The following is a 26,244-nucleotide window of genomic DNA, read 5'->3' on the forward strand; positions in this document are numbered from 1 at the left end:
TGCCAGGCCACGAAGGAACAGAGCCCCAAATCAGTTTTCTAGGATTCACCAGCTTTGGTAGAGCTGATGCAACACCTAACCCAGTGAAGATCCAGCTGCTCCTCTGAAGTTTATCATAGCAGGTGGTCTGCTATAGCTCAGAAATTATTTTACAATGGGTACAGGGCTGGATTTGACTGAATATTAGCAGTAGCCTCTAACGGGTTTTGTAAATCTTGCAGTACTCATGCATTTGTGCAACGTTACCTTAAGCTGCACTCAAAGTATGAGGAGGTTACTCATTTTTCAGGCTCTCACTGCTCTGTCAAACCACATTATGGTGATGCAGGCTTCCTTCTCAATGCTGCTCTCTACCTAAATGATTCACACACAAGAACACGATCCATGCCCGCTTTATTCACTGCTTCCCACGACCTTGATCTCCCAATATCCATTTTGCCGCTGGAATTTATGCAGCAGAGCTCAAAGTAAAACAAGAAAAAACAGATTTGACTGAGATGCAGAGTGCTGACAATCGTTCATTCTTGTCAAAAAGACCTAGGTGATTTCATAAGCCACTTCTCACGCGGCAGCAAACCTTACTTTTGATGTAGCTTTTCTTCCACGGTGGCGAAACGAAACCAGTGCTAAAAACACTTCATATTAAAAACTCCCTCGTGGAAGGCATTTGTATAGATGACTGCAGTTTGGAAGTATTTTTTGAGTTGCTTATACCTTATACATATGGATGCTTAGTAAAATTTAGCAATACTTTTTCCTCCAAACACCATGCCAGGCCCATTTTTTTTTCCTTCAGTAGATGCTGTGCTCTTCCCCTGCCGTACTGGCACAGCTACAAGAGCAGCTCGCTCGTTGATGCAATCAAAGGACCATCCAAACAGTAAGGAGGAAGAAAAGAAATGAAGTTCATAGACATTCAGATCTCATCATTCAAATTTATGACCATCTACAAAAATGATTTTTACAGAATTCAGTTCAGAAACTCCACCAGGACCTGAAATCCCAGACGTTGGACCCACTACCAAAGTGGGCTGAGTATGCAGAAATAGGATGTAGACAAGTTTTTCCTACATTTATGACACTTTGAGAGCTTTTAGGCCATGGAGGTAGGGTTTTTTCTCTGCCAAGAACAACAGACTTTCAAGTCTTGCTCAACAAAACACGGAAAAAGCCATCAAAACCCCTTCTGAGGACAAAAGAGTGTAAAAATAAAAAAAGGCACTTCTCAAAGTTAGAAAATACACAGAAAGGAATTTAGTTGAGCCCCGTTCATACATCTAATCTTCAAACATTTGTCTAAACTCTAAATTCCCTAAAGCTACTGAGCATGTAGATGATTTATATATTAAAAAAGGTAATCTGCACCAGACCTTTTACTATTCAGTACGCAGGGCGACGCGGCTAAAATATTGCCAAAAGGCCACGCTACAAAATCACGATTTAGCAAAATTTCTCAGCTCGCCTTGCAAATTCATTTACATCTTGCGATGTTAGGCCTACGTCCAACACAGGAGTTATTTTTAGCTTTTGAAAAGAAAAAAGGGATTCCATTGTGCAGTACTCTCCATTCCTTGCAAACAGCCTCATTACTTTAAAGATCAAAAGCATCTTGCCACCATGTGATGTAACTAACTTTGATCTGACGCCGTCTACCCAGCTAGACTTCAGAAGAGATAATTATGGGACTTGATTTGCTTTTTTTTCAACCACTGCAAATGTCTTGCTTATCCCTCTTCGCACTCCAAATGCTTCAACAATTAAAGGATTACATCAATATTAAAAAATGCAAGTTTGGCAACAAAACGCAGATCAGCGATTTACAGTTTGTTAACTAAACGAGCGCATTAACTCTAAGAAAACATGTCTCCATTTGTATCTAGCAAAAAAAAATAAAAGTATGAATTTGTTATGCTGTTTACGAGATACAATTACATGAGAAACTTGGTACGTTTGAGAGTTTCCTACTGGTAAGGATGGATTCAACAAATAAATAGATTTGTAGCCCTGCTATATTGCTCTGGAAAAACAGATACCAGGGGATTGTCATCATCATCTGCTGAGTTTTAGCCACTTAATAACATTGGAGTCCTTTGAACAGTTGCTGTTATTAATGCAAACATACATGAACACGACGCTTCGTTTTCAGCTGCCTGTCACAAATGAATGATTTACTCATGAAAATAAGAAATGCACATAAATATTGTGCCTTTTTTATCTGCTCTGAATTTGTAAATTCCTTGGCAACATATGTGAAAAGGAACTTAGAGAAAAAAATCAACACAGATCATAGCAACTGCTTCTTTTATATAATACAAACACGGAGTACACTTGAATTGTGTCGTGGCAATGCAGTTTTGGCTTCCTCTTGAGATTGCAAAGAGTCGGCAATTGTGGCATCTTTCATCCTCGTGCAGTTCTAGTTTCATTCTTAGTACTATCTTGCCATTATGTTCCCTCCTTTTAACGTTTTTCATTTTTGTATTCAACCTTCCAGTCGTGTCATATTGCCATCACATCCCTCTCAGAATGTGCAAGAAAATGTATGCGCTTTTAATTTCTACATGACACTTACAGAAAAAGGCATAATGCAGGTAGAGCCAGATGCATTACACACCAAATGCAGGCAGGAATAAATTTTTCAACAGGTATACAAAGGACCTAGGTGCAAATTTCCTATTAATTTTTACGTGAATCACATGGCCAGAAACAATCTGTGCAAGAATCAACACGATGATCATCCAGCCACAGTTGCTCTTACCAACAGATACCGCTATTGATGCTGATCCTCTATCGTTGGGGAGGAATATTAATCTAATTTCTACTTCCCAATCAACTCTTAGTCACCCAACTGCACTCTGCATTTGAAATAAGACATCTTTCAGTTAGACAAGTACATTGCCCAAGAAGTCACCTGCCTTTTTAGTATAATTCCTTATAATGAAAACAATTTCCCAAGTTGAACTTCTGCAATAATAAATCCACATTTTTATTTTCACCCAGTAAAACAATGTATTCCGCTAATGTACCCAAAGAAACAGAACTGAACCCTCCATCATCAGCAATTATTATATTTTATTACAGCTAGATAAAAGGATATTGTTGTACAAGCACTGAATATCCTATAATCCAAATTAAGGCAGTATTCACTAATGAAAGTATTTTTATGCATAAGCTTTAAAGTCTGAATGTAAAATGAAGAGCACATTGAAATACATTATTGTTTGACTAAGAATTAGCTACGTAATATTTTAGATCTGACTCAACAACACTGAGGTACTCTGCTACTGCTCAAGGGTTTAAATGAAGAAAATAGAAAAAAGGCAGCTCACAAATTTAAATGTTTCTTATTTCGTTAATGTTTGCCATGAAGAAGGGATGTGTGATTTGAGATATCTGAGAAAGCAGGTTCAGTCAGGAGGGTGCTTCCATAAAATTTAACAACAGGAACTCGCTGCTGAGTGAGGACTTCCACAAGTGTAACTTTTGATATTTTAGTGGAAATACTCTAACATACATTGACTTTTCTTACCTTAATATATTTACAGTCATTCACACACCCTGAAGGACCAGCCCTGTTTCTCTGATCCTAATAATATTGCAGAACCACGCAGGAAAAGAGGGCACGTTTGGTGAGCAGCTACAGACCTGATTTTCACCCATTGTACTTCTCACTTGCTCATCAGTGACATGCATTTTAATAGAAGAAATAAGGCTTCAGGAAGCAGAAACAGAAGGAAAGACCGTTTACAGAACACCGTAGCAGTTAGCATCCAATACCATAGGATATTCAGCAACAAGCTCATAGGACACAGTGGATATATCCAAAGATTTACAGGATTTGGTTTGCATAGGTGTGAATTCCTGATCAAGGTAGAGAAGGAATTTTGCAATTTGCAATTACTTGGAATTACGGAAATTAAGTCATTGTGTAAAAGGCAACTATTAGAAACGTTCTTGGAGAAGCAAACCAGGAGCAGTTCACGGACTCACCCATCACTGACAGTTCCGCAGAGCCGCTGCTGTTCTCGTTCTTGTAGGTGACGACGCATGTGTATGTCCCTGAATCATCATCGGTCACGTTTGATATGAGTAAGTTACTGCCAGCCAGTAATGAATACTTCTTGGACCTGAAACATCGATATTGTATGTTTGCAGGGTGTTAAGATGGGATCTCTACCCAGCAAAACACACATCGTAAATTATTCCGCAAGTAATTCCCAGCTGCGATTTTTGCTGTTAATAATTTTACACCTCCATTTTAAATACCAGCCTAGTAATCCATTGTAGCAGGCGACATTTATGATCAAATTCCACCCTCAGATTTGGCGTGGAGATTAATTACATGGGCAGGTAAAAAAAAAACTGGTCCAGTGTCATTCATATTTAGGAGAAAATTTCACGGCCTCCAAGTCTACCCCACTGAACTTCAAGTAACGGTTTTGCCTTTAATTTGCTCAAGGTAAATGTTATGATATGAAAGGCACAAAGGGGTGAGGTACCTGGTGGGGAGCACTTCTTCTCCTCGCAGCCACGTGAAGGTGGGAGGGGGGTACCCAGAGACGCAGCACTCCAAAACAGCATCCTTCCCTTCCATGGCCATCACGTTGGACGGGCGCTGCAGGAAAAATTGTTGCCTGTGCAGACCTGGATCTATGAGAGCAAAAGAGGTAGTTAAGTTAAAAAAAAAAAAAAAAAAAAAAACATTCTTTTTGTTGGGGAATATATAAACCAGCTGATCAATAATGGCCCCAAGAGACCACACTTTTCACAGATCCTTACTGATGGAAAAAAATAGAAAATCATAGTAGAGACATAAAAAGCGTATCAAATCACAATCCTAGAGCCACTTATGGGTTGAACCAAGGGAGCAATTTGCAGGCGGAACAATACCAGCTTTCAGCAAGGTGAGAATGGACTGTTTATAGCCTGGTATTAAAGCCAGGTCTCGGAAAGCCACAGGAAGAGGCACAGCCGCGGCAGGAAAAGAGAGAGAGATATGTGAGGTTATAAGTGGTCCGGGATTAATGACGCTGTTTTGGAGTTGGAAGAGGGAAGTTCATAAATATGGCGAGGAGAGAGGAGGAAAGCTTCAAGTGAAGGAAAACAGAATATAAAGGAAGAACTTGAAAATCCTGAACTGAAAAGGAATTAGGAGAAAGATCAGTGCCCCGAGTTATCCTTTGCCTTACAGCAGGTGTCCACATGGACATGCCATGTGTCTCAGGCTGGCTCAGCTGGCCTTAAACACTTACTTGTGTAAAACCAAGCCAAATTCAAGGTGCACGGCTTAGGGTGAGCCAAATCTCTCCGTCAGCACCAACCAGACAGTTTTTAAGACACCCACACTCAGGTAATGAGCTGGCCGACCCCAAATCCCACCCGCGGTGTCTGAAATACCAGCAAGCAGAGCCATACGCCGAGGAGATCTGCTGGGTTTGTTTGCTTTTACATGAGTCTGTTCCTCCTCTAAAAAAAAAAAAAAAGCTTTAATTTTCTTATCGCAGATGTTGAAGCAAATGTGCTGGCCCACAGCCATTAAACATTACTCCTTGTTTCTGACACAAACATAAAAATTACACAATATAAATGAATATTCCTACCAAAATTAACAGCTACCAGATCTTCCAAAATCATCTCGAAGTAATTAACTGCTTCTCCCGGAGAAGTAGGAAGAAGCGGTAAGGAATTTGTTATGGATTTACTACTGCAGATCTCAACTTCGTATCGGAACCAGATGGACGAGCAGTTTCCAGCCATCCGAATTACAACTGGTGCAGAAGTTAGCACACAAAATTCAATATCTTCAATCTGTGAAGAGATCCCAGCTGACGTCCTGGTTTTTGCTAGGATAGAGTTGATTTTCCTCCTAGTAGTTGCTATGGTGCTAGCTGAAAAGCCACACGGATACTTGGGGAAAGCATCCAAAGATGTCCTTTCCTTTGGGCACGCCTTGTGGATGCGGACATCCGCAATTTCTTCTCAAAGAACCAAACTCTTGAACAACGGTTTGGTGTTAATGCTAAAAGAGTCATCGCCAAAAGGTCTGTGGAGCACGGGCTGCGAGCTTCGGCACAAAGTACAGCATCATTTGTACGATCTCCATCCACTTACTCTTGGAAACGGGGTTAAAAATATCACTGAACGTGTACTGGGTAAACCCTGGGAAAATATGGATTAATGGCACGACAGCTACTTCAGGATCTGGTTGAGTTGTCTGATAAAACTAACGACTGCTCCACCAGTACAACCTGTTATTTCCAGCTCATTACAAAGGGTCTATCAAGTGATATTTCTCTATTAGAAAGGACGGAAAAATGAGTAAGATTTTAAGATTAAATGGTCATTAAATCTTTTCTCTTCTACAGCACAGGCCACGGACTTACACCCAGCCTGAGCTCAGAAGTACATTTGAATAAAGTGTGTTCTTCGAGAGGGCATCCCGCCTTGATTATCAAGATATCCAAGTTCTCGTTATGCCCTTCTCCAACTGATTAAAGAGCACTTAGTATATTCTCCCTGACAAGGCACTCAGAGCCCATAATCAAGCCCACACAATCAGCCAGCTACGGGCCAGCTTCAGCGAAGGACGAAGTGCTCCACTGGAGTCATTGACTTCATTCCAGCCACGATTTCATCTCTGATGCACGATTGCGTTGTTCATGGCCTGAACCCAACGCCACGATACCCCCATCACCAGGGACGTGCCAGTACACCTCTTGGTCATCTTCTTACAAAGCTGCTCTCGCTACGCTCCAAAAACTGTTAGTGAAGCACTTGATTCATCTTCTTCACCCCAATCTGCAAAACTGCTTCACCATTTGGTTTTGGTTCGTTGTTGCTGTTTTGAAACCCAAAGGCTTTCTCCTATCTTGGTCCTGCTCCCCAGAACCCAATTTCCAGATCAGGGCATCACAAAGACCTGCTCCCAGCCTGCAGAGAGCCCATCACGTCGCTGGCATTTAATCCTGTTGATTTTAGCATATTTCTACACGTTAGTGTTTAAAACTGAACAGATCTACCTAAAACTAATTACGAAGCAGTGAGCTGGAAGAACTTATTTCCCCGAAAACCAAGCATAAACCTCTCGTTTCCTATATAGCATTTTTCCTGAGCACACCATGAGGAGTAACGAGGTGCCATCACATATCCACATTTTCCATGCTCGTTAAATTGGTGACATAGTTGAAATTTGGAACTACAAATAGGATTTGTAAATGTGTGTGTGATTTTGATTATCCCCATTACCCTGATAGCGGAGCCTAATGCACTATTTGGAAAGAAAAAAACACTCATCTTCACAAAGCCTTGTTAGGGTAAGTCGTTTTATCTCCTTTTTATAGATGGTTAATGAAGTAATTGAAATGTTTTGTGATGCAACTGCAGACCTATGCACATTCAGCAACATGGAAAGGTCCTGAATTAATTTTTTTCCTCTTTGTGTCAAAGGCATGGCTTCTGTTACACTATCAGCATTAGTCCTTCACTGCTCACTCCCAACAAAACCTCAGATTTGTGCCAATAGGCAGTGATAAGGGTTGAGGATGTATTTATTCTCACACCAAACCGGTCTAAAGTAAACGGATCTCCCATGCAACTCATTTCCATCTTCTAAGAAAAATGAAATTGCAAGGAACTCACTTGGATTCAGCTCTGCAGATAGAGCTGTCCAGCACACGAGGAGAAAAAGACATTTATATTGCAGTATTTTAGCTATGCAGTGTATTAAAAAAGTACTTCCATAAAAAACGTTGCATATTGTTGTACAGCATCTGACTCTGCGAAGCTATTTGGTGCTACGAGGGCATTTGTAAATATTCTGTTGACAAAAATCTCCCATCGTGTCGTACCCACGCAATTTTTCCGAGCGAATTTGGATAATATTGGACTGGGCCAGTCGGATTTTTATGTTTATTGCAGCAGTTTTGATATTGCAAATGGCCGAAGTGAGCTGCCTTTAATGTGACACTGATGTGATGGAAGAGCTCTAAGTGTTCGTAGTCGCATTGCTAAATTCGATTAAACCAGATAAAGATTTAGACCAACTAAAACCCAATTTTGCTCTCTGCTGTCAGCGAAGAAAGGCCGGCGAAATTCCCCGACCCGATCTCCCCATCATGCCTAGAGGCTGAACACTTAATCCCGACGAGAAAGCAAGGGTTATGGGCGAGCAGTGTTAGAGAAATCTGTCATTAACGTGATACCGATCTCTCAATATACAGAATGCATTAAAATGTATAACCAGAATGCAGCCACTACTTGGAGATTTTGCTTTTTTTTTTCTTTTTTTGCCTCCACCTCCCAACCCCCTCTCGCATTTCCCCGCTCCATCCTTTCTGCCCTCCCCAAGCAAGGCAAATCTGGCTCGGAAGAGCTGTAGGATGCGATGCAACCAAGAAAATATAAGAAATAAGGACGCAAAGATTGTAACATTAGCGCTGCCGTGCATCAGGGTGTGAAGACATTCTTCTTACTGAAGGAACTTCAAAATACATTAACTAAAGCGCAAGGAGAAATGTGCCAAGTCGCTGCTGGAACACAAGACCGTACATCAGGGGTCCTGTTCGCAGCTTTAACGATGACTTCTTGCGCGACGCTCCCTTTGCTCAACCATAATGAAGACAAAAATATTTACAGCCCTTTCCTTGTTCCTAGGTAAAAGGATAACGTAAGATTTATTACTCTGGGAGTAGACAGGGGACTCGGGTGTTGTGTGTTTACAAGACAAAAGCAGGAAGCTTTTTCTCTCGCCATTAAAGTTTTAGAGGCCAAATTGAAGCAGAAGGAAGTACTCCACAACTGCACGAGCAGAGCTGAGACAAAAAAAAAAAAAGAAAGGACACATTTACACTCTTGCTATCAGCTGAGCAACACAACTTTGGCCGACATTGCTTTAGAGCTCCATCATCCTCGAGAAGCAAAGACGTGAGCAATTAAAAAGCAGTGGTTTGATCCCAGTAGATAAACGAATTCAGAGAGGAACCTAATAAGATTTTAGAAGTGACCCTATGAATATTAGGAATGTAACTCAAGAGGAGAGCCAGCCCCTCTCCCAGCAGCATTTCACCCTAGTTCTGCCGAAAACCCAAGATGAACCTCCAAGACGTTCAACTTGATTTCCTAGAGAAGAGGCACAGCAGAAATCCCCCCCAGAACTCATGGCAATGCAAATCACCAAAAAAAAAATATGTTTTTCATTGGTTTTCGTACACTGATGTAGACTTTGATTGCATTGAGCATTATTTTGTCTCTCAGAGATGATGGGCTGATGGTCCATCAGCCACTCCATGATTTATTTGTTTTTAGTATCGCTCGCTCCCTTCGTTTTCTCCTAGGCCTCGGGAATCTTCAGTATTCAAAATTTGTGGTCAACAATTAATGATCCAGAGAATCTCCCTGCTCCCTCGGGAGCTACTTTTTATCTGGATACAGCGACCTAAAGATATCTGAGGCACAAGCTTTAAGACCCACCAGACAGTCTTGGAATAAAAAACAACTTTTGGCATTTTTAAACATAAGGAATATTTTTGACTAACCAATGCCGTAAGTACAAACATTTTTCCAAACCTGGTTTAGAAAAAAAAAAAAAACTTTCCTGCCTTGCAGGTACAAGTATTGAAGCAAGTTCCACCTCTTCCACCCATTTATAATGAACTCATAACAATATTTTTTGGTTATATTTGAAGAACATTTGTACCCTGAGCATTCCTAATTCAATATCTTTCCCATCTCCCATTCCTTCAACTCTCCAAAAACCCTATTTTTTAGATCATAGTTACTGTTATCAGGTTATTTGCTCCAGTGTTTAGGTGTTTTGAATTTTTTTGTAACCACGCTGCTGGGGGTGTGAATAGGGCTTTAATCAAAACTGCCTTTTGCTTCATGTGTTTTAGGAAAATCCTGAATAAACGCTAAATACACCCACAATAACCATACAAATTATTCCACTTGAATTCCCTCTGCCTGCTAATTTAACTCCTGCACGGGGGGAACAATTTTGGTTTAAAAGAGAGCTTGACAAAAGGCAGTGGCTATTAAAGATTTGTCTGTGTTTCACTGGCAAATTAGGCTAATGGCCGGAGAAGAAAGCAAAGTGTTTCGTGCAATTAAATACAACAAGCTGGAAGTTCATAAAATGACAAAACCCCTAAATCGCCTCCAAAGGTCTAAATCACTACCTCTGATGATGGAGATGTATAATAGTTATAGTCGCTAATGGTTTATTAGCATTAATCAATTTCCTGTATTAAAAACAATCTCATGTCACTCTGCAGTATAAAAAATCTCAGCAAAGGCTGTTCCAACACTAAAAGGGGAATTCTGTGTTTGGGTTCCTTCGTGAAATGTGCTTTTAGAGCAGAATTTTTGGTAAATTTAGGTAAATCAGTGAACTACCTTGTTCTTGGCTGCATACCAAGCTTGCAAGCCAACTTGTGGCCCACTAGTTAACAGTACCAGCACCCTCAATCTAGTTTAATGCCATTAATTGTATACCAAAAATCTTCCAGTGACACCTTATGCCTCCAAATACGTCCAGAAACACATTACAAAATATTCTTCAGACCCCTTATTCAACTCTAAATTTATGCTTTAAGCATCACAAGCGCTAAAACCGATCCCACTTCGAACAATCACTGAAATCTGCGTGTTTTTAATAAATAAAGCCACTATTCTGGCAGCTAGCCTAGGAACGATGAGCAGACCACACTTCTTGAGTAGATGTTATTGTTTTGGTGACTGCACTGATCTGGAGATCGGCTTCTAAGAGGGTGCACACTGACTGTAACTGTCTCCATCTGCTTGTTCTTTTTTTCTTCTAACTAGGGAAGTTGCTCTAACGCGGGAAATTTGATATTTGGATGCTTTTGTTAATAAAAATAAGCAGAGTAATCACAACAGCGCTAAGTGAGGCGGCACGGGCTGGTGCAGGTGGGATATGGATGTGCTCAGCATTCAAAGGGCTCTCTCCTAACAACAGGAAAATGAACCCTTCATCAGCCACGATACCAATCGAGCAGCACAAGCGATGCCCACGCCTGGTCCACAGCTCAGGACGAGGCACCTGATCCATTTGTTCCTTGGTCTGAAAGCAGGAGAAGCAGCTACCAGCATCCAGCCTGCCCAGCTGCTGAGCACACACCAAATTTTACCATCAATTCCTGCTCTCAACCCTTATCACAAGCTCTCTTGAAGCAAATCCAACCTTGATTTAAATGCAGCTGATGGGAAATCCATCACGTACTTAAGCAAAACCAGTAATAGCTGCTGGAATTAAGTGTTTGACTTCCTTACGCTTGCAAGAATATAGTTGCTGGTTTCCAGTCATTAGTTATTTATATGGCTTGTAAAAACCAGCAGGTTAAAGAGCCCTTTTCACCCCAAATATGTACTTACAGATTGCAATAACAGCAATTCTATAAAGATGTCCTGGACAAAGTACAAATTTCCCACGTGTTTACCAAAAGGCAGGCTATGGAAAATAAATACCATAATTCTTTCCTGAACTATTATTAATCAGCACTCACTCCCTCAGCGGCTGCCTCGAGCGGGAAGCTCTTATTTAGGTGGTATTCACGTAGCAGAAATCCTTCCCAAAGCAGCCTGGGCTCTAACAGAGGCTTTGCACAGTGGCATGCCCATAAATGAGTGTGCAAATACACGTGGTGTGAATTCAGGGCAAGGCATTTATGCAGGAAACGAGCACTGGACAACATAAGGATGAAAATGGTTAGATTAAAAAAAATAAAATCCATACATTGAGTATTTTATTTGGCCACATCTCCTGGAAATCTGTTTTCATCGAAAGAATAAACAGTGTTAAGCGTTAGCTGCTGAGGTTACGTGTAAATACGGGAAAGGATTGACTTAGGCAATTATTGGCAGTTAGAGAGTGTATGGCCAGACAGTCTGGGTACGAATGAGAAAAATCTTGATTTTTGCACAGCCTCATGGTATTGTAGAAGAAACTGAGTCTTCGACAAAATTGCGTGCTTGAATTTAAGCAGACCGCCCTCAAAATTAAAGCTAAAAGCTATCAAACAATGGAGTTGAGCATACCCCACTCCTCTCCTTTCCCATCTGGACGTTTACTAAATAGGATGTCCCCAGCTACGACGCCTCCTGCATGTATGTGACTACCCAATTTTAAGCTAAGATAGAGTTACACGACCAACCTCTCCTGCCTAATTCTGTCTCAAGACCTTGAGGGATCCGTTTCAATCCGTTCTCGTTGCTGCTCTACCCTTCTCTCCTCAGAAGCACAACGGTGAGGAAGGAGCTCCAGCAACCCAACTCAATTTGCATTAAAAACGAAGGAATTACACGATATTGTTATTGTTATCTTGAGCTGCAGCTCAGCAGACAAGCTCAGAGAGAGAGAAGGAACGTCCCCGCCAGACAATAGCACGGTGGCAGATTGCTTTGATGGCTCCTGATAAGCGCAGGATTATTATTTATAAATAGAGAACGACTGGCTTTCAGGCACCAAACTGCTCAACTTCTCCTTTTCAAACATCATTTGTATTTCTGAAGTGTACAGACCTCCCAAAGAAACTTGCTAATTAATTTACAGAAGCAAGGAATTTGGCTATAATTTAATTCCTTAGCCCTGCTTTGTATAAGATCTTTTGCTTTTTTTTTTTTTTTTGCCTTTTTTTTTTTTGGTACAGTACTATTGTTCCCTCTAAATTAATTAGGTAAGCGTATGCGGTTATTTGAATGCGTACTTCCTCATTTTTTCCAGTACTTGCTGAAACTTTCCACTTGGGACTAAGCTTTTCGATCTCAAAGAAAAGAAAGCTTCTGTAAAAAAAGGTGAAAACATGCATTTGAAATGAATGTGATTCTCTGAGCAGCATTACCTTGTGCCAGGATCCCAGTGGGACCATTCCTACCTGCAGGCATCCCTTTCTTTTTGTTTTCTGTCCCCATCCTGTTGAGGAGCAGCTGGGTGGGATGCCAGCAGCCAGCCAAGCCTAACCACCACAAGCTACTTCTCTTTGGTAGCAGAGGTTGAAGGCTTTATCACTCTTTAGTTTACAAGGGGAAAGAAACAACAGGCTTGAGTCAGGTAAGGTGAATTTTAATCCTTCTCCTGCCCCCAGGAGAGCAGTAATCCCTTCATCTGAACATTTTGTTTTGCTAACCTCTATCACATCGCATGACAAATGTTTCTACCACGAGGAAGTCCGGCTATTTCCAGACCCACCACAACGTCAAATCAAATCCTTAAGCCACAGGCACTCCAACTGAAAAGAAAAAAAAAAAAAAAAAAAAAAAAAAAAGAAAAAGATTGCTTTCATGTCTATCCCTCTTTTTCTCTTCCATTTCGTTTGGAAGGTGTAAAGAAGATCATAAATTATTTGCCAGGATCGCAGCCAGTTTTGCCACACGTCCTTGCAGAGGTGCTGTGTTTTCACAGCATCTCTCATCTCTGATCTTGCGATCGCAGATCATAACCACCAGCAGAGGAGAAGGCACATTTTAAAAATACAGAGAGGGGATGTACTACCTAAGCCTTTTTCTTTTGCTACCTTGCCTTTTGAAAGAAAGTTTTGTTGTTGTTGTTTTTGTGCTAAGCAGGGGAAAAAAAAAACACTGCCTTCGCTAATTACAGAAGAGGAAAGCTGCAGCTGAAGATAGATTTCTGCCAACGAGTGAAAACAGGAGAGGCTGAATTAGCAGCAAAGTATCAGAGAGCTCTGAACCATCAAAGCGTGCACACGAGAACCAAATTCCCAAGAGGCTCAATAAGATCTGAATTTTTTGTTTCAGGAACACCACTCATTTCTTATAAGAGCTGCTGTCTGTTCCCATTATCCTGAAATGAGGCCTTGTGCTGCTTGCCCTAAGCCAAAGTCTGACGGACTCCACTGGCTCCTTGTTAGATATTTTCCTCATTATTTGCTCCAGTGTTTTTCTGCTATAAAATTCAAACGTGCTGGGAAGAGACAAACGAATGTGAATTCCCCCTCTCCCCTCCCCAGGCAGCGTGAGAGGCCATTTAGCCTCTCAGAAAGTTAACAGCCAGAGCTGTGAAAAGGAAGAAGCACCGACCCATCCACAAATGATCAGAAATACAGACGGATGGCAAAATAACACTCTGAAGCTGAGACAGCTGAAAGAACTCTTCCAGGTTTGTATGACACACAAAGCTCTGTGGCAGTCTTAATTTCAGCCAAGAAAACTGGAGAAATAAGATTCACGGGCAGGGAACTTAATTGACATTAATGACTGCAGAAGTAGTGATGCCTCAGTGCTGCCCCATACGTAGGGAACAGCGCACGGCTCTGAGGCTCATGGTGATCCTGGAAGCATTTTGACTTTTCCGCCATCTCTCATTTAATGAGAACTACTTAGTGAGAAATTATGCAAGCCGTTTTACTCAGGAGAAGCATCTCAAACAATTTCTGAAAATGCAGCATCCCTGCCCGATTTCATTAGCGGTTACACATTAGCAGGCAGATCTAGAAAGGAAGATTTTGAAGGATTGCCTTCTTCAGACCACTCTTTTGACGCCCAGTTCTTGGTGAAATACTGCAGTGGTAACCATCCCATTTAACTGATGGATTCATTAGATGGAACAGCAAGGTGCTGCTCACTTGGCTGAGTTTATAACACTGGCTGACACAGTTAAACTGTGTCAGCTCCCAAACTGCAGTCTGTGAAGCTTGGCAGATCTTATCAGGGCTGAAGTATCCAAGTAACTCGGCTTTGAGCAGGTAAATCTGGCAGCTAGTCCCGACAGATTGCTTTTCTAGTCACTGGAGAAAGAGGACCTCTTCCAGTGAGTATTTGGGGACAATAACTTTTGGGTAATCTCTGAGGTAGGAATTACTCGTCTCTCTCTATTAACCATATAAAAAGACCAGCTTCACATACATCTAAATGAGGTACCTAAAGTTAGGCAACGTGAATATTTCCCTACAGTGTCAGCTCCTTACCTTTGCATCACGCTGCTTCTAACGGGCTCCAAACTCTTCCATGTAATGAAGAACATGGAAGCTTGTAGAAGGAATTAGAAATTGGGATAAATCAGCCTAGCTGCCCCAGGAGGAGTGACTGCAGCTTGAGAACCAAAAGACATAATCAGACAAGTGAAAAAAGTCAAGTAAAAGTGTGCAGCTCTTACCTGACAACACTCTGACTTCTGCATCATTCCCGGTCCTTGAACTGGCTGGGTTTTTTGCCAGGCACCTATAGATCCCACTGTCCCCAGGCTGAATCCTGCTGATTTGTAAAGCTCCAGAGGGCAAGACGGCCACCCGTGCATCGGCCGGGCTCAGGAATAAATCCTCCTGGTTTCGCTGCCAGTGCACCACGGGCATGGGCTCCCCGACGACTTCGCACTTGAGCAGGATCGTGTCTCCTGCAAAAGCCGTGACCGATTCCGTCTGGGAAAGAAACCTCAGCGGTCCTGCAAACACAAGCAAAAGAAGCAGTTAGATAGCTGCTGAAAATAGAAGTCCTTTGCTGTTTCCATGTCGATTTGGATTCTGGTAACATTCCAGACTTCAAAATAAAAATAAAACTAAAAAATTGTGATGTTCTGAAAACTACTCGGAGATTGCTGTAATGGCTGGGTGACTAACACCTTCCTTTGTAAATTATACTCATTAACGGCAAAGAAAAGATGTGTTAAAGAGCAACAAATTGCATCTGTTACTAACAAACCCACTCAGGAACAACTTGAAGGAAGTACAGACGCTATCATGCAACACAAACGTCTCAGAAAAGCATTCAAAGGAGGGCACAACTGAACCTACACGGGGTTAGAAAAATGTTGCAGTCTCATCTTTCTGCATTTCTCCTCGCCCTTCCCTCTGAAGAAGAGGAAAAATGATCTGAAATTTCTTCTCTTGAAGAAATCCTTTAGGTCACAGTCAAATACTTCAAAGAGGGAAGGGCCTGTGTCTGCTTTCCTAAGAAACGTTTTTGTCTTACAAGGGGAAGAGAGCAGAGCTAGGAGCTTTAATTGCCTAACTCCCAAACACCCCAGCCTTAATCCTGTAGAAACATGATGGCCACATCCTTCACGTGCTACAGAGGAGAAAAAAAAAAAAACAACAACAGGACACAGACTGCAAGATACAAAGCGCCAGTGAGAGGCAACACCAAGGCCAGGCCAGCATGAGGCCTAAAGTGCAGGCGCCGCTATGGGAAGTTGGCCTAGTAAATGCAGGCCCTCGGAGAAGTATGCACAAATACACATTTGAAGGAAGGGAAAACTTTAAACAAGACGCTAAAAGCAACTGAAAAATATAGAGGAAACGAGCATCTTTCAGATTATGAAGGCTTTCACAAGGTGTTTGTCCGAAGGCACTGTTAAACTAAGGAAGCAGAGGAGGAAGGCCCTGAGTTTCCTGACATGAAAGTGGTACTCGGGCATTCAGCAAAGGTGTTATACTAGGGAATAACAGTGCAAGGAAAGACCAGGAGCTTCATTTCATGGTTCAGACACCCGTCTTGGGGTCCCCCACCAGGTCTCAGTGCTCCCACCCCACAGAGCACCCCCAAGGTTGCCACATCACAACATGGGCGCAGGGCTCCCAGGAGCTGAGGCAGGGGGATTCCCCACAAACAGGCTCAGGAAAGGTTTCCTGAGGGATTTCTACACATAACCAGGAGCCTACATTGCTTCTTTACTGCAGGGTGGTGCTCCCAAATAGCTGTGTGTATTCAGGGATAACTGTGGTGGGAGCTGGAGCTGCCCTTGGTAGCCCCACTGATCCCCATCTGTGCAAGCTCTGCCACCCTCGTGCACGTCCCCATGCCAGCAAAGATGCTGCTTCCCACCTGGCCACAAGCACCGATACACACACAAGAGCCTTACACCCCCCAGCAGAGCTGATATAATCTAGAAAAATGCAAACATTCAACGCTTTCAGCTTTTTACCTGAAAAAGTTGGAAGAGACGGTGTGAACAGCGAAGGAAAACTGTTGAAAACTACAGATTTTCCAGGAGGAAAAACATCTAAATTTAACGGTGTACTGTAAAAACTAGGACTAAAACAGTTGCCATAATAGAGGAACCCCCCTACGTCCTGCCCCAGAAATCCATGCAATAATCCCAACAGCTTTGTTTTCAGGCAAGGAAAACTTCTAGCATAGACAGACCGACTCCTCACATGGATTCGTGGTGTAACTTTTTATTTCTCTCTTTTTATTTCTCTCTAGCAGTGTTCCCAGCAGTCCCAAACCTGCCGTGCCCCTGCACGTTGCCCTGTCGCTGCACCATCTCCCGTTCTGCAGTGTCACAACATCTCCACGTTTTAAAAATTCATAACATCTGTGCATAGCAAATCAGGATGTCACCAAAACCTTCTCGCTGTGTCTCAAAGAAAAGCACCAGCCGCCTTTTTTCCCGTGTTTATGTTCAGGACTCATTCATCTCTTTGCAGGACCACAGCATACAAGACCTTAAAATCATCTCTGGGTCTTCGCAGGTCTCCTGGCTGGTGCTGATTCATTCTCAGACTGTTTTTGAAGCTACGCAGATGTTTGGGTTGTTGGGAGCCGGCTCGGGGGAACAGAGCAGCAAATCCCTTCTGAGAAAGTCACTTTCCGAGACAGGCTCCGGAATTAAACATCACAGATTCACGGGGATGCTTCACTCTTGTAGCCAAAGGGTCGCAGATGCACCTCGCTGCATTACACCCAAACCTACTTAAGAAACCTAATTGAAAGCAGCACCCTGCTCTGATTTACCATGCAATCTGGTTGGCAGCTTATCAGGATCCCCATCTTTCCTTACAGAAGACCCAATTATTAAGCAATTAAAGTTCATTTAATAAAAAGGCTTATCATTTGGGGGACAGACCTCAGGCTCTGGTGCATGTTTAGCTATTAAATATTCAGCAATTTAATAGCACTCAGCACAATCCCCCAGAGAAGAACTGCTTTAAATGCTTTGTTTGTTTCAAATTAAAGTCTGCAAGGTTACTTAACATCAAGACAAGACCTTTTTTCACTTTCAATTCGCACAATAGCTGAAGGGCAGGAAACCAAGGTAATGAAAAAGAGCGATTTCCTTCTGCTTGCTTCAGAAAACGCGAGAGAGAAAGCATGGGTGAGCGAATCTAGAAATGTAAATATTTTAGGAACTGCTAATTCACTCTTCCACAGGCTGGTTTCCAAAGGAAGGAAAAAAAAAAAAAAGAAAAGAAAAGAAAAAGCTGCTACGCTTTTGTTACTCAATGTCCTCTCGTATTTGCTAGCTCCAATTTACAATTCTAAAAAGTTTTGCAGGGTGATGTTCAGCAGAAGCAATAAAACAAGGTGTAGACGCTTCACTAAATAACCTAAGTAGAAATGTGGTCTGGTTTGTTTGCAGGAGCACACGCTAAATAAATGGCTCCCCTTTGTATAGAAGCAGCATAACCCAAACTGATGGAGAGCTGGGCGCCCAGATTCACAATTTGGAAGATGCGATTTGGAAGAATCCCCCTTGCATTCATCTGCTTGGGTAACCCAGGGGAATTACCAGCCAGGGGGAATTACCTAAATGAGGTGACTCGGTTAGTTTGTAGGTATGAATACCCAGATGGGATTAATTAAGAGCTCACGGCCACTGCAAACAAAGCAGGAGGATTATTATTTTATTATTTCTAATATAAGTCAGCGTACTGACTATGCAGAGCATATTTAGAAGCTGGATAAACCCAGGATGCACAGCTGAGCTGAAGTCTGGACCTCAAACATACCTCTGCAGAAGCCATAGAGAGACAAGGATTTATTTTAAACACAATCAGCCTAATGTTTTTCCCGAGGCCTGCTGTAAAGGTGCACTCCATTTATAATTTGTCTGTTTGTGCATGCCCACACCTCCTCCATCCTACTCGAGCTGCAGACTGATGCTGCAGCAGCCCCTTCCTTCCCTGTTTGGCTGCCCAGTATCGATCACTGCTAAGCTTTCAGTCCTCAGATACTTACGTATGCCTAACTCCTAGCGCGCTGTCAAATTTCATGTATACCACCCAACAACTTCAGCTAATTTTGAGGTAACTAGCGCAATTACTTCACCCGGTAATGTTATTTGAAAGCTAGACATCTCTCAGCTATTTGGAGTGCAACAGGATTGTTAAATCAAAGCGAGTATGCCTCAGCGAATATAACGTCAATGTCGGCAAAATGAGTTTTGATTGTGATTTATGACACGCGTGCAGGATTGCCTTGATTTCTTACGACCGTGGAGACTCGCGTAAGCAGAGCTAACTAGAAGTTAACGTGGCTGTTGGAAAGTAAATGAATTATAGGTAATGACAGTATAGGCAGAAGGGTCAGCACCACGCAACAACTGATAAAACTGTTCCAGCAAGAAATATTCAAAGGGCGTACCCACGAAAAGCGATTATAAGTAGCTAAGAAGGATCAGAGAAGCAGAACACCGCAGCATCCTCGGAAACAAACCCCCTACTGCCCTAATTTGCTCCCTGACCCCATGTTATTCCTGCAGAAAGGCAGCAGAAACCCGCTCACAAGGGCTGTCACAGCCCCGTGGAGATGCCCTGATGCAGACAAGGAGCTGACTCTTAAGATGCACATTAAAAGACTGCGAGGTAGCAGAGCCACAGAAACTGGCAACCCACTTATAAAATGGGGCAGCTTCTGAATGAAAAAAAATAAATCTTTAGGCTTTTTAGCCACTTCTGAAAACGCTACAGTCATTGACTTACATACATCCCCGCAGCCCTCCTGGGAGCAGGATAATTTAGTTGATCTCGGATAGCAGCATAGCTCTGCAGAGAAACTCTCTGCTGGGTCAACTTATTAAAAAAAAAAAGTCAAGGAAACAAGGCAGAGGTTTTAGAACTGACTTTAAGCATAATAGCGATACATATGTAAACATTATAAATTAAATAATTACCTAAAAATGTAATAATTTGGTAATATTATCTGTAAATAACCACGTAGTGCATAGATATAAGAGAATTTAGGGGAGAGCTTGGACTCAAAGACTTAAACCGTGTCACAACCCTGATGCTGTTTAGCCATGGGTCCTCTAGCATCCTCTCTTTCTGAGGAGCTTTTAATCCTGGTGGTTTCGTGTTATATCACATCCCTATTAGTGCCAGGAGAGCCTCCACATCTCCTCTTAAACCACATGGACAGAAAAGTCAGAAGCCACCTCTTCCTCCATCAGCCCTACCCTCACATAGACACCTTCATATAGGTGCTGATGAACTCCAAGAGCAGATGAGAGAAACCACAAATCTTAGGTTCTGAACATCCCACGAGCAAAGCAAGAAAATTTCACCTTTCCCAGCATGGAGGCTCATCAGAGCTCTCCTCCAGCACCGCAATTTTCTCCTAGACTACAGCCCATTACGAATATTACAGCCCCGATTCTTGGCAGCAGCCTAAATCCACCAAGAAAAGCGAGCTGGAGGGAGATGGAGCCAGGATCTGCCCTTTGATGCCTCTTCCCCCATCACAGAAAATAAATGAACTTATTATTCGGCAAAAAGACTTCTCCCTAACCCGCGTTACCGATGTCAGATCAGATTATCAAACCTGCAAGAGTTTTAAAATCTAATTTACTTGGCACCTTTTATGCCGGATTGCTTGCTGCCTCCGCTCAGCATAACGCACGGAAACAATCTATTTTTGCCGTCCACATATTTACGCTGTAGGGGGTTTTCATCAAGGATTCGACGCCTCGATGGTTGGTTCTACTTCATCTTTTTGCAGGTCTCTCTTTCGACTCCAAGCACCAGAACAAATCCGTTGTGTCTGCATGCCCCGCACGTGCAGGGTATATTCACAACAACCAACGTTTCCATTTTAACCGAATCGTTAAAGTGTGACCCTCAGGATTGCTTTTCTCTTCGTTCCGCGGATTTGTCAGCATTTTCGGAGTTTGCGAGAGCAAAACTTGGCGTTCTTCAAGATCACTGCTCAAAATGATGACCTTCGGCTAGCTAAAGGCAAAACGTGGACCTGCACACATCCAGCTCCTTAAGGCAGCTCCCCACTCATTGAGTTGGATCCGATTCATCTCAAGAATTCCTATAAAACACAGCCAGACTCAGACTTTTGGCTGATTTCTCCAAGAGATTTGGGGGAAGCCATAGTAGCTATTCGAAGCCGTTCGTATTTATGAACAAGTTGCCACGATAGAAGATCTCTGGGAGTCTAACTCCCGGTCATTCCCAGCAGTGAAATACACCTTCATGGGCAAAAGATACACCACCCTAAATTTGTATATCCTCCCCCGACAAGCCCACGGGCTGCTCTGCCCTGCTAATACCGAAATCAGAGGGTGTAAATCTCCTCGTCTTCCTGCCGGCGCTCGTGGCGTGCAGCCAGCCAGCAGAGCAGGCTTCCAGCCAACCGCCTAGAAAAAATCATCAAATTTGCTCCTCAAACAGGAAATAAGCAGGAAGAAAATAGCTCTTTTTTATTGCTGAAGGATCTAAAAAAGGGGCCGTATTTCAAAACCTCTAATTAAAACGATAAAAAAAAAAAGAAGGAGGCTCTCGTTTGCATGCCGTGCATAGGGAATTTGATGGCGTTAGCATCACCCAGGCCATTATATTTAAGAGCTGGTGCCTGGCTTCCAAAAACCACTGCAGAGCAGGATGAGGAAGCTCTGGCTGGACCAGCAACCCCTTGGTGTTACAGTCTCTAAACAGAACGTGAAATTTTTGGGAGATGCCTCTTTAAAGACCACCACGAGCATCTCTACGGCACAAACCCTACCCACCGCGTCTGAATCCAGACGTCTGCTCTGAGCTGCAGCTTCAGGAAATCTCCAAAGCCTGATGTAACAAGAGCAATGGTTTGGTCTTCCATAATAGCCGCAGATGTTTCTGATGTGACAGACCAGATCTGACATACCAAAGGTCAAGCCGTTCGGAGAGCAGGGAGAGGACTGCTACCATGAATAACAGATTCTGTCTAGGCAGCAGAGAAAATGTTGATGTATGTTCCCTTCTCTCCCTTAATTCAGCTCAGGGACGGACTTATCCCTGTGTTTTGGAAAAACAGACCATATATGAATTACTACGAATGCAATCCACAGCAAAAAGCTTTTCCTCTGTTCCCCTCTCCACCGACTATCCATGGAAGATCGCATCAATTTCAATGCCTCAGCCCATCGGTTTAATGGCTCGGGGTCCTGCTGTCTGCTTAAAGATCAATTAAAACTCCCAATTGTCAAGCAAAACTCCTTCTCGACAGCCTTTCAGCCCATTTGTGCTGAAGACCAAACTTTCTCAAGGACTTCCAGGAGTCTAAATAGAAAGATTTTGGCTCCTCAAGCTTGGGCTGGGAGCCTCCTACATCATTACCGAAGGTGAGGCCAACAGGACATTCAACTCAAAGCCACAGGACGTGAAGAAGCTCAACCCTTAATAGGTTTCCCTTTTATAGTAGGTTTGGCTTTTTTTGTAATTGCTTTTTTTTTTTTTTAATTTGTCCTTTAAGACAAATTGCAACAGCATATAACCCGTATTTGGAAAAGCATCGCACATTACAGAGCTGAGCGCTTCGGAGGCAGATTGTTATTTTACCATTAGAGGAAGCGATATTTCTGTAAAATAATCAATTCCTCATATGCCCGTGGCATTTATTTATGGGACATCTATTTACATGCACTTCCACACTTCAGGATTCAGCCCCCACCCTCTTTCCCAAGTCATTAACTAGCAAAATTATTAACACCCCTACCCCCGAGAAACCGGTGACTTCTTTGGGAAGGAAACTAAAACCAGATGGCAATTCGGGCCTGGCAGATTTACTAATTTATCTCGGGGCCAGCAAGGCATTTGAACCACGTGGCACCTTTTTACGAGACAAATTTGGTAAAAGCATGTCCAAGGCCAGCCCTGAAATACTGCGCAATAAATGAATTAACTGAGCATGGCGGCCGTTAAAGCGCATTTCTACGCGGGCAGCCGCAAACACCGACTCGAGAAATGCAGCCCCAATCGACGTTTTATTGAACATTAGCAGGCAACCCTAAATCACCAGCCGTAGTGGGGTAGAGGCAACCATTTAGCAGCAGTGGTGTTTGTGAGCGAGCAATTCCCGGGGGCCTCGGTGGCTGTAGCAGCTCGGTCGTTCCCGTTATTATGCGCAAACGCCTGCACGATTATTACAATGCACATTATTTGCCTGAATTTCCCCTATTTCGTTCTACAACTTGAAGAATTGGCCGCACTGCAAGCTCAGGCCCTGAGCCATGTCCGCATCCTATCCACATCCTAATTCACTGGACCATCAGTCTGGATAACATCATCTTCTCCGTTGACCTGACCCCAACAGCAAAGCAAAAGCCTCCTCTACCTCCTCCTGTCCTGCCTGGCCACCAAGAGCTCTCCTCGTCCCCATCCATGCAACGAAACTCCTCTGCTCGATGCCACGTAAATCAGCTCGTTGGATCCTGCATTGAAAGGAAGGCAAAGAACTCACACAACCAGGCACAGAAATTGGTCTTTAAACGTTTTTCAGCTCAAACCTGGCGTTCCTTGCCAAAGCAGGTCTGTTTGCTGCGGGCAAAACATGAGCAGCAAGCTGGAGCTCTGCAGATCCGTTTGCCTCGAGAACAAGCAACAGACAATTTAGCCACACGCTAGAAAAAAAAAATCAGAAACAGCACGAGGAAAGTAGCATTAAAATTATACCCGAAGAAAGCGTCTAAGGCTATGGCAGACCGCAGCGTAATCCAGTCCCTGGTGCCTTCCCCCACTTTCATGCGAGCTTTATCTTCCACTGGCACGTGTCCTCGAGCACAGCATCCTCTCCCTTCCCTTTCCGCGGGGACCGTGTAAGGACTAGCAAGGTGACACTGGAATTAACTGTGCATGCCATTTATTTCAGCTCCCAAAGCCACGGAGCAAACAGGAGCGAGCACCACCTGCGATGCGCCCAGATAACAAGGAGGGGATTTCGCCAGAGGATGGATCGAGGCCACTGCATCCTCAGTTCTCCTGGCACCAGGAGAAGCCACTGGTTAGCCTTAAGTCTTGCACGCAAGGATTCAAACCCAACTTTAAGTACAAATTCTGAATAACTTGAGTGCTGATGACTTTAACACAAGAAAAAACGATGATAACAGCAAGCCGAGTCCATTAAAACACGGCAATCCACCGGCGTTGTTCTAGCTGAATGCTACAGCGCTGGCACGCCTTACCACAAATCCAAGAGAAATCAGCAGTAGCCTTCGGCACCAATGAGGAACTTAAATATTTTATCACGGAGCATCTCTGAGTTTGCTGTTTTATCAGCAGTGCGGGATAGTTACATAAAATCGAGGCGCCCCGGAGAATTTCTGTTGTTTTCTGCAGCTGTCCCCATCTCCCCTCCCTCTTTACGCCCTCGTAGCGAACACTGGATGTGCCACGTTTGCATTTCTGGGCTCCGTGTCCGAGCTAGACGAGGATATATCGCGGTGGTACCCGAGGTACTTAGTGCACAATAAGGGAAGATGCCCTCGAGTGCAGCTCGGATGGCCTCGTCAGCTCAGAGGAGGAAACTAAGAGACGTGGAAAGCAGCCTTGCCTTTCTTCCCCAAAGTGGAAATTGTCAGCATTTTGGAAGGAGCCGCTCAAAACCCGACCTTTGAACAACAAAAAATGTGTTAAGTGCAAATAAATCAGGGAGAAAAGAGGCCGAGAGCAGTTAAAAGACACGGCAGCAGCTTTTTAGCTTCCACAGGTAACGCAGGGTGCGTGCACACGAGGCTATTTATCCACTGATCTCAAAAATAATTTAGAAAGTGTTAATTGACTCACGAAGCTTTGCAATTTTCCCCCGCGAGGAAAAAGCAGAAGCAGCATTGATATTACGTGAGAGGCGCTGGGGAATTTTCCTTTCAGCGTGATGGTTTCACCACTGATTTTCTCCCAATCTGTACCTGAAATTTGGAAACTGGGAGACGATGACCCAGGAGCTGAGGTTTGGTGGTATCACGGAGCAGCTTCCAACCTGCTGAGCATCACAGCTCAGGGCTGGTGTAAAACCTCCTTGGACACTCCGATTTAAAGGATCTCTGTTCAGACACCGTGAGCAGACCCAGCTGGTGCTGAGCTCCTGATGGGGGCTCTCAGGTCGGGATGCTGGCGCCACCTGAGGCCGGCCACACATTTTATTTCAAGGCAGAGACCCACAGATCCCTACCTGCTGGGTAACCCCAAGATAACCATCGCCAAACCCCCAAATCTAGCAGCACTAGCTCCAGGAACCCCTAAATTCACGAGCAAGAAAGAAATGACTTCAAGAAAGTCACCCCGTGCCACCTCCCGAGGAAGGGCACTGCCTGACACTCAGGGCATCTTATCTCCATCCTGAAACCAAAGGAAAAAAAGAAAGAAAAAAAAAACAGATTAGATTTTCTGGGCAAGCTGCTTAGCTCCCTGGGTAGCTCCCTATTCCATCACCGCTGAACAACCGCGCCTACTGTGCAACAATTTACCCGCAATTAAGAGCCAGAAACAAGCTGATACGGTCCTGCTGTTTGCTGGCATCTGCAAGCGTGCGGGCAGCCACGCTCCAGAAAAGCAGAGGGAGGAGGGAAGCGCGCCTCCAGCTCACTCTCGCCAGCAGTGCTCGAACCGAGGAGGGTTGAAGCTCCAGAATAAAAAGAAAGAAATTAAATAAAACAACATTTGAAGTAAGTGCGGCTTCTTTTTCAGCTTCTTTTTCACCCCGAATGGTTACAAAACTGAAGTTTATGGAACTTAACCTCTGGTTTATTACTTTTAGGGAGTGATTTTCACTTTCCATCACAGTCTACCTTGATCATCTGCAGGAAGCTGATCTGGCTCAACACCTTCAATCATGTTTTGCATTGCAATAGACTGCCTCGATCATCCTAAAATCCCAGAAGAGATAAGCAAAAGCAGCACTGCATGGCTCTAGACCACACGATGGATAAACCCAATCGTATACCTCAACTTCCAGGCCTGAATCCACACCTCCAGCTATCCATAACCTGGGTTAGGGACCTCTTCCCTACCAGCTTTCTCCCCATCACGATGTTTTACAACTGCATCAAACTCGAAAATCTGAACAAATTCTTCCCCCTCCCGCAAAAAAATCAAAAGCTAATATTTTATTTCCTTCCAAAGGCATCTAATTATATCGAATTATGCATTACTTTAAGCAAGGATTTAGCCATTTGTAGTCATTGTTTCGTTCTCTAAATAAAAGATCATTTTCTTATTGGTACTGCTCTGGCTCATTAGACCTCTTATCACCTTCCTTTGTCTCGAAGACATCTGGTAACCTTTCTGATGGCTTTACTGG

The 26,244-nt window shown here is 43.3% G+C and overlaps 1 protein-coding gene across 1 annotated transcript in view; it reads right to left on the reverse strand.

Annotated features, from left to right (window-relative positions):
* DCC (DCC netrin 1 receptor) overlaps positions 1-26,244 on the reverse strand; it is a gene marked incomplete at both ends in the record, with an annotated part of 357,065 nt that overhangs the window by 203,556 nt on the left and 127,265 nt on the right. Inside the window, 3 exons of the mRNA XM_084304310.1 lie at positions 3,991-4,127; positions 4,500-4,650; positions 15,128-15,412. Of these exons, the coding sequence (XP_084160436.1) occupies positions 3,991-4,127; positions 4,500-4,650; positions 15,128-15,412 (573 nt within the window). The remainder of the gene's footprint in view (positions 1-3,990; positions 4,128-4,499; positions 4,651-15,127; positions 15,413-26,244) is intronic.

This window comes from Netta rufina (genome assembly GCF_964035555.1).
Source record: "Netta rufina genome assembly, chromosome: W".
In the NCBI taxonomy this organism is placed as follows: domain Eukaryota; kingdom Metazoa; phylum Chordata; class Aves; order Anseriformes; family Anatidae; genus Netta; species Netta rufina.